This window comes from Loxodonta africana, chromosome 23, assembly GCF_030014295.1.
Source record: "Loxodonta africana isolate mLoxAfr1 chromosome 23, mLoxAfr1.hap2, whole genome shotgun sequence".
Taxonomy (NCBI): domain Eukaryota; kingdom Metazoa; phylum Chordata; class Mammalia; order Proboscidea; family Elephantidae; genus Loxodonta; species Loxodonta africana.
The window spans coordinates 43,817,335-43,826,874 of NC_087364.1; the positions used below are offsets into that span (position 1 = coordinate 43,817,335).

General features: G+C 34.8%; 1 protein-coding gene across 1 annotated transcript in view; it reads right to left on the bottom strand.

Annotated features, from left to right (window-relative positions):
• SERPINI2 (serpin family I member 2) overlaps positions 1 to 4,950 on the bottom strand; it is a 34,076-nt gene extending 29,126 nt beyond the window's left edge. Inside the window, exon 1 of the mRNA XM_003416254.4 lies at positions 4,596 to 4,950. Within this exon, the coding sequence (XP_003416302.3) occupies positions 4,596 to 4,857 (262 nt within the window). The 5' untranslated portion in view covers positions 4,858 to 4,950. The remainder of the gene's footprint in view (positions 1 to 4,595) is intronic.
• Positions 4,951 to 9,540: the final 4,590 nt, after the last annotated feature.

A 9,540-nucleotide genomic window follows, 5' to 3' on the forward strand; every position in this document is an offset into this window, starting at 1 on the left:
GGAAAATATTAAATGACGCAGGAAGCATCAAAAGGAGATGGGAGGAATACACAGAGTCATACAAAAAGAATTAGTTGATGTTCAACCATTTCAAGAGGTACATATGATCAGGAACCAATGGTACTGAAGGAAGAAGTCCAAGCTGCTCTGAAGGCATTCATGAAAAACAGGGCTTCAGGAATTGATGGAACATCAATTGAGATATTTCAACAAACAGACGCAGTGCTGGAGGTGCTCACTCATTATGCCAAGAAATATGGAAGACAGCTTCCTGGCCAACTGACTGGAAGAGATCCATATTTACACCTACTCCAAAGAAAGGTATTCCAACCAAATGTGGAAATTATAGAACAATATCATTAATATCACACGCAAGCAAAATTTTGCTGAAGATATTCTAAAACAGCTGCAGCAGAATATCAACAGAGAACTGCCAGAAGTTCAGGTCGGTTTCAGAAGAGGATGTGGAACCAGGGATATCATTGCTGGTAGCACATGGACACTGGCTGAAAGCAGAGAATACCAGAAGGATGTTTACCTGTGATTTATTGACTCTGCAAAGGCATTCAACTGTGTGGATCATAACAAATTATGGATAATGTTGGAAAGAATTGGAATTCCAGAACACTTGATTGGGCTCATGAGGAACCTTTACATAGATCAAGAGGCAGTTGTTTGGACAGAACAAGGGGATACTGATTGGTTTAAAGTCAGGAAAGGTGTGCGGCTGGCTTGTATTCTTTCACCATACCTAGTCAGTCTGTATGCTAAGCAAATAATATAAGAAGCTGGACTATATGAAGAAGAACGGGGCATCAGGATTGGAGGAAGACTCATTAACAATCTGCGTTATGTAGATGACACAACCCTACTTGCTGAAAGTGAAGAGGACTTGAAGCACTTACTAATGAAGAGCAAAGACCACAGCCTTCAGTGTGGATTGCACCTCAACATAAAGAAAACAAAAATCCTCACAACTGGACCAATGAGCAACATCACGATAAACGGAGAAAAGATTGAAGTTGACGATTTCATTTAACTTGGATCCACAACCAACAGCCATGGAAGCAGCAGTCAAGAAACCAAAAGACGCATTGCATTGGATAAATCTGCTGCAAAGGACCTCTTTAAAGTGTTGAAGAGCAAAGATGTCACCTTGAAGACTAAGGTGCGCCTGACCCAAGCCATGGCATTTTCAATCGCATCATATGCATATGAAAGCTGGACAATGAATAAGGAAGACCAAAAAAGAAGTGACGCCTTTGAATTGTGGTGGTGGCAAAGAATATTGAATATACCATGGACTGCCAAAAGAATGAACAAATCTGTCTTAGGAGTACAGCTAGAATGGTCCTTAGAGGCAAGGATGGCGAGACTGTGTCTTATATACTTTGGACAAGTTGTCAGGAGGGATCAGTCCCTGGAGAAGGACATCACGCTTGGCAGAGTACAGGGTCAGCGGAAAAGAGGTGGATTGACACAGTGGCTGCAAAAATAGGCTTAAGCATAACGATTGTAAGGATGGCTTAGGACCAGGCAGTGTTTCTTTCTGTTGTGCATAGGGTTGCTATGAGTCTGAACTCACTCAAGGGCATCTAACAACAACAACAATAATCTGAGGCACAGAGAGAGGAAGTAATTTGAGAGGTGAGGTAGCTAGTATCAAATCACAAGGTTATTCAGTGCAGAGCTAGGACAGAAATTTCTGCCCAGTCCTTTTCCATAACCTTCTCGGAAAAAAGAAGCACCTTCAACTTAGCCTTTGCTCAGTAAGCAATATTTTCAGGGGGCAAAAAGTGTGTCAGCAAAGTGGAGAAGGTGAATTCTGAGCAGATGTTTTGACAATGACAGCAAAGAAGAGAATTGCAGAAATTGAAAGCCCCAGTGGTGTTGGGATGGCAGGAGTTGTATGTACATCCACAGACCCCCATAGAGTAAACTAGGTGTTAACATGCAGCAGTGGGGCAGGACCAGGGGATTAATAGCAGGAAATATAAAATAGAGACTGATTGAACAGAAAGTACCTTTTGATGATCAGTGGGGTGATGAAGGCAGGGCCAGGACTAAGGAGGGTCAATGAGACACTTGCCTCAGACAAAGTTTCAGGGAGTGTCAACAAGCTCAGCATTCAAGATAAATAATATTCTAATATTTAAAAAAAAAATTAAACATATAAAAATCCATGATGAACAAAATATAAATTTTGTAATTAAAGACAAGATCAGTATAATTGCTTTTTCCCATCCTATCCTTTTTACTACCCTTAACTTGCTTCCCCCTTCCTTTCTCCAGGCCCCTTGTGCCTTTTACACATCTCCTTGCAGTTGACTTGCCCCCTTCTAAAACTTAGTCTCTTCTCTTCCATTATTCTTTCCTTTTCCCTCCTCTTTTATTCTCTCCAGAATTTTTTTTTCTCCCTTTTTTGACTGGTCTTGTTTTTTCCTTTTGCAGTTATCTTCCATCTGTGTTTCTCTCCCTCTGTTAGCAAGGCATAATACAAAACTAGCTTTGCAGATTTTGTTATATGTATGAAGATGTTAATGTTTAATTCTCCGTATGTACTCTACCAAAGAAAATATAAATTTTTTCATAATTGCTCGTATTGTATATACCCTCAATTGAATTATTTAATATCAGTCCTGGGTAAATTAGTTAACCTTTCTTTGCCTTGGTTTCCTCATCTACATAGTGGGGCTATATCAGCCTCACAGGGTAATTGTAAGTATTAAATGAGATAACATATATCAAGTGTAGAAAATAGTGCCTCGTACACTATATACTATACATATGTTCGATATTGTCATCGTCATTATTATTATTATGATTACCATGCCCACAATTCAGAATTAATACTTCTGTATTTTTTATAAGCTGTATCCATTTAAAATAATTTAGATTTCAGAAGCTCTAATTTCGCTAGTTTGTCATGGAAGTAACTTTACATATTTTTATAAATGTTTTATTTCTTTTCAAAGCAGTTTTATGTGATTTAAATCTTTCTGGAATTGGGTAATAGGATTTACTAAAATTAATATAAAAAAATCAAGACTAAATTTGGAATGCAGTGGCCTCATTTTACATTATTCACAAAGGAAAACTCTTGTAATTAACTTGACTATCACCAACTAAATTTTCTTTTCTGTACAAAACTGGCTTTATTTCCAAGGACGCAAATAAAACCTTGTAAATAGTATTTTCACGAAAACAAATTCCTAAATATGGCTACTATGAGCTAAGACAAACATACAGAAATTACACGGACTAAATTCCCTAATCAAAGATCTGGATGTGATGTTTAGGGCACATTATTTCACACTGGTGAAAAGTTTAAAATTTAAGACCATTATGGAAATTGAGGGCAAAGGATGGGCCTACTCCTTCAAATGGGATACCCAGCAATACAGCCGCTACATAGAACCCAGCTAGGCCTTTGGGAAACTCCAAAACAATGACACACACGCACACACGCACGGACACACACACACACATGCACGCACACACACACATGCACACCCCAAAGCCTGCACAGTTATTTAAGTATTCTTTTTTATCCCAGTTTTCTTTTAACACCAAATAAGCTTTTAAAATACATTAAACTAATGTTTTTGTCTTGGTCTCATTTAGAGGTAAAAGTTTAATTTTAATTGGAAAACTAATGGAAAAAAGCTAAGGAAATAATGAGAGATGCACACAAAGATTTCTGAGTGAGGGTGCTTACTATAGCACTATTTTTGTAAGGGAAATGTTGGAAACAACCTACTTAATAAGAAGGGTTAAGTAGTAATGGTATTGTCATAAGAAGTAATAAAATGCAACAATTAAACTTAAGTTTTGAAGAAGTTGCCTGATAAGGGGAAATGATCACAACATAAGTGATAATGGAAGAGTATATACGTGTGTATCTCTACATGTATATTTATATGTCTGGAAACCCTGGTGGCATAGTGGTTAAGTGCTACTCCTGCTAGCCAAAAGGTTGGCAGTTCGAATCCACCAGGTGCTCCTTGGAAACTCTATGGGTCAGTTCTACCCTGTCTTGTAGGGTCACTATGAGTCGGAATTAACTCAAGGGCCGTGGATTTGGTTTGATTTTTTGGTATATATATCTACACGTGTGCATGTGTGTGTGTCTATAAACCAAACCAGTTGCCATCAAGTCTATCCTGACTCATGGTGACCCCATATGTGTCAGAGTAAAACTGCTCCATAGGATTTTCGATGGCTGATCTTTCAGAAGTAGATGACCAGGCCTCTCTCTGTATGTAGACACACAGAAATGATATAACCTCAGTTAATTAAAACTAAAACTGGCCAAAACAAAAAAGCCAGAAGAAAATATACAAACATATTCACAATTTTATATCTGTAGAGAAAACACAATTTCTTCATATATTTTTTCTATGATAACATTTTCATTAGGAAACAATTATAAATGAAAGAAAATTATTTATAATTCTCCATTTTATCATAATTTTGTACTTTTCATAAATGTTTCATTTATTAAAGTTCTATATGACCCTAACCTTCTCTCTAGTGCTTTAAAAATAAATTGTCATATATTATCTAGAATAAATAATCATATGAAACAATCTCACCAGTTGAGTTTTCCCGAAGTTTTAAAATTTGTCTTATCTGATGTTGTGCTTTTCCTCTTGCTCCCAGTTGTACCATTCCAAGAGCCAAGGTTGTCCCAAAGGGGGAAAATATAACGTTGTTCTTGTGAGATAAACAAATGGCTTGATAAAGATCCACTGCAAATTCAGTATTTCTTTGAGCCAAGGGTCTTGAGGCTTGACTTCCAGAGAATGCCAACAAGAGACTCCACAACAAGATCATATCCATCTGACTTCTGTGCATTCTTTAAATCACAATGTATTACATTTCAAAATAATCAGAGTTTAACATACTTAAGCTCAACAGAAACCTTCCTATCTTATTAGAACATTCTATCTTGTTAGAACTAACTACGACAAGAGCATGCAATGTCAGTTTTCTGACTATACACCATCTTTTAGGATGGGAGTTTTTATGTTACTTCAAGAACCAGTACAAAATATATTTGCAGTTTTCTAAACAAAATCAAAGGAGAAATTATAATTCTGAAATCTTATAATGGCAATATTACCTCTGAATAGCTATATGATTCTTTTTCCTATCCCTTCTCATGACTTTAAACTGAGTATCTTTAGCTGTAATAACAAAGGAACCCTCTGTCCAGGCTATTTAATAAAATGGTTTATGGATCAAAAAGAGAAAACTGATTAAAAATGAATACACTTTATTGTGTTTTTGGATCTAGAATATTAGGAAGGGAGTGTATTATAAATTAAATATGTAATCTGACTAATTTTTTTACAGCAGTGATTCCCAGACTTTATGAGATCCCACTTCTCTAGGGAAAGATACTCCAAGGTCTATGTCATACTTTCCCAAAGACAGTATGAGAAAAAAAAAAAACACTGGCAAAAATTGTAAAGAAACGAAATGACATTCAAATGTAAACATCACAGCAATAAGAAAAAATAAAGCAAGTAGCAAAAAAATCAAATCAGAATTTGACAAGGAAATTACCAAACACAAAACTAGCAACAATTGAAAACCATAACCGATTTATAACAACACTAAAGACATCCTATTAAAATGCTCTCCACTAAAATTGCAGGAAATGCAACCATCTGATACCTTCCACTAAATGAATGTTGCAATTTACCATAAACTCGTTAGTAGAATACTGACTCCAAACACCCCACAGATTTTAGTAACACTAATTTTAGTTCACAAATAATAAAACCCTTGAAAATCTGTTGCTGTTGAGGCAATTCCAACCCTATAGAACAGAGTAGAGCTGCCCCACTGAGTTTCCAAGTAGTGGCTAGTGGATTTGAACTGCTGGCTTTTTGGTTAGCAGCTGAGCTCTTAACTACTGCAGTACCAGACCTCCTTATAAATAATCCATTCTAAGAATCTTAATTCATTTAGTATGTTACTAGAAAATATAGTTGATTGAAGTAAAGATTAAAGCCTCCAGAAGAATGTATTGTTAGCCATAAAGAAATATATTTCTAGATCATTTGCCAGCCATTAGGACAGCTGCCATAGCTCACCAATGGGTTAAGGGCCATTAAGAATCACTATTATATAGAGAGATTACTAAGTCAAATATTCTCTGTGGAGTTGTTCTCTAAATATTTCAAAATCTTTTCTAATATATGTAGTTATACTTTATTTGTTTAGATATATATTTTATAAAGGAAGAAAACCTCAGAATGCAATCCCAAGCAATTGTTAGAAATTGTGTTAGTAAACTGCATATATAAATATATAAAAAAGATATATACCATCTAGCAAATATTTTGTTGAGGAATGAATTAGTACGTAAGGTAGCGAGTGGCAGTGCCTTAATAGTAAAAGCCAGTGAATAAGAAGAGATTTATGTGCAAAATAAATTTCTGCACATCATTATGTTCTGATATATTGAATTTCTCAGAAAATTTCTCACCAAAATATCTATTTGTAGATATGTAAGTAGTCAAAATGTTATTAATACATTTAAGACATCAAATGACAATTCATTAGGTTTATCTTTATCTACTTGGTTTATATTAGAACAATTAACAATTTATTAAGGTTATAATTTTCCCCTTTAGTAAAATCTGGGCATCAGTTTTCCTCTCATTATTATTACCAATCTTAATAACTAAAATTTATATTCTTTGAGCATCCTAGGTACTTAATAAATTACAACCTCACATAAATAATTTGCTTTAAAAATTCACTTACCTCCTTGGGCTTTGGATCCTATCTCAGCAGTACTGGTGAATTAAACAGCCCAGTGAATAGTCCCATAAGAATTTGACCTTCTAATTTATAGTAACATCCTTTAAGGCTAAAATTAATGCATTACTTTGAAATTTTTAAATAAATGTTGCACCAAAGTGAATTGAAATGTCATTTCTCAACTCTACTAAACATTCACAATCAATGTTATTGCATACATACTTCACTCAAATGCTATTTAGTTTTAAGGAACTTACCTAAAATTGGTTTCTGATGCAGTAACGTTACAACTAAAATGTGCTTGCTGGAAAACACGAGTGCCTGGAACTCCTAATCAGCAAGGCCAGCTCTATTTATCGTGAAGGTTGCTTGATTAATTCCTCTGAAGCAACAACAGGTGTTCACTACATTTATATAAAAAGGCTAACATGATCAGGTTAATGATCAATGTTGAAATATGAAGAAACTGAGAGATAAAATAATGACAGAATTTTTAAAAATCATTAAATTTCTATTATTATTTCATCCATTATTCTACTTCTTTTATAATAAGAAGAAACAGAATTTGGAAGAAAGTGCAAGAGGTTGTAAATTTGCTGGTAATCAGTTCTTTTTGTTTTTCACAGGACTTCCACAGCAGATTACCAGCACCCCCCTATAAATATTTAGAATGCCTATGAGAAAAGAATAAAACAAAATCAAGTCCAGAATGCAGAGACAAATTACTGCTGCATTTACGGAGTTCTCAACAATCCATCAAATTTTACAATAGCCGGAGGAGTTTTCTGTGACTACAAGGCCCACTTGAATCCTTAGGAAAAAGTTTAAATATTGAAGCAATATATTCTTTATGTTAAGGAAAAAACAGATTGAGATTATTGATTTACCAAATTACATCTGTATAACACTAGTAAACATAGGTAATTTGATAGTAAATATTGGTGTTATTTTTCTATGCTTTAAAAGTTCTACATGATTTTCTCTACAAAAAGGTCATTAATAAAAAATGGACTCATAATTGAATAGGTTTTGATCTCATACAGTTCAAATCAATCACCTCTATGGCAATAAGATATTAAACACATTGTACTATTCAGCAGTGGCCTTTTAGAAGAGAACTGGCAAATTTGGTTGAGTTGCAATTAAATACATATGTCATTATTGATCATCAAATGTAATATAATTTCTGATTTTTGTTGTTGTTGTTGCTCTTGGCTGCTGTCATGTCAGCCCACAAACATAGCAGCCTCATGTGTTAAAAAGTAGACTGCTCCATAGAGTTTTCATGGCTGAAATCTTTATGGAAGAAGTTTGCCAAGACTTTATTCACGGAGCCGCTGACTGGGTTTGAACCGCAAACCTTTAGGTTAGCAGCTGATAACAAGCCACTTGCCCACCCAGGCCCCTTAAAGCATCTATTTAAAAATGTTTTCAAGGACCTAGTTAACTTCTTTCCATGCCCTAATAGAGCTGTAACAGCTAATGAGATGCCTGAGAATCCTGATGACTATTACAGGCATAATTTCCTAATTTACTGAAATACGTAATTGCCCATCTAGCCATCTCCAAATGTTTTCCAGATCATGGGATTGATTCTATTAACGTTTACTCAAACATAAGCAAATTCTATTCCAGTTTTACCTTAACAGATTATTTTCCCAAAACAGAGTTGTGAAATACAAGAAGACAAAAACAATTCTTGTTCCTTTCTTCAATATGTAAATAATAATCCTGAATGTCCAAGACTATCACTCAATCAATACTTTTCTCCCCATGTAGTGACACTAGCAAATATCCATCACGAGTACCCTTGGCTACCATATTATTATGTCTATATATTGCTCAGATCATAACGTGATTTATCCAAGAAAGGGCCATTACTTTTCTTCCCATGACAGAGACAGCCACTCTGTCTTATTAAGATCATTTAATGAAGTTGTTCTGTAAGGACCTTGTGGTAGAGCAGTTCAAGCAGAATGTTCAATTTCCTGTCTCTCAGGGAGTAAGAAGCCATGGTCATGAGTCCCTCCTCTCTGATTAAAGCTCTTTTAATAGATAATAAAGATACTACAATTATCCATAGACTATTACTGCAAACCTTTTAAATACTTTTACAATTCTGCTCCTTCTACAACTCTGTTTTGTCCCTAGAGCATCAGGAAAAAAATTATTCACTAGTGAGAGTTAAGTGTCTTGGTATAAATCTCTTGAGCACCATCACTACTCCACTGCAAAGAATAAACCTGGGAATCTGTACTAGAATACTAGCAAGACGTCAGTTATAACTTCATCACCTTTTTAGTCATTTTATAGTTTTTTTGAAAGCAAAAATGTACTTAGTTTCAAACTTTAAAAATATACAAGACATACTGTAATTCAAGAAATACTCTAACAAAGGATTTAAAATTTCATTCTTCTATTTGAGCATGGATTAATTTCAGGTAATTTTTCTCTGTCAACTTGCTTCATATATTTTGAGTGAGAAGAGAAAAATGTTCTGAAAAGAAAACAGGCTAAATTATATCTAGTGTAAATCTACAACCACTAATAAGGTGTAAGATTATTGAAAATAATTGTCATTTTTTTTTCCCAGCACTGATCTTCCTTTGTTTTGTTTTTGGGTTTTTAAAAAATTTTTTATTGTGCTTTAGGTGAAAGTTTAGAGAGCAAATTAGTTTCCCATTCGATAGTTTGTACATAAAGTGTTCCATGACACTGGTTGCGTTCCCTTCAGTGTGTCAGCTTTCTCCCCATTTCTGCCCT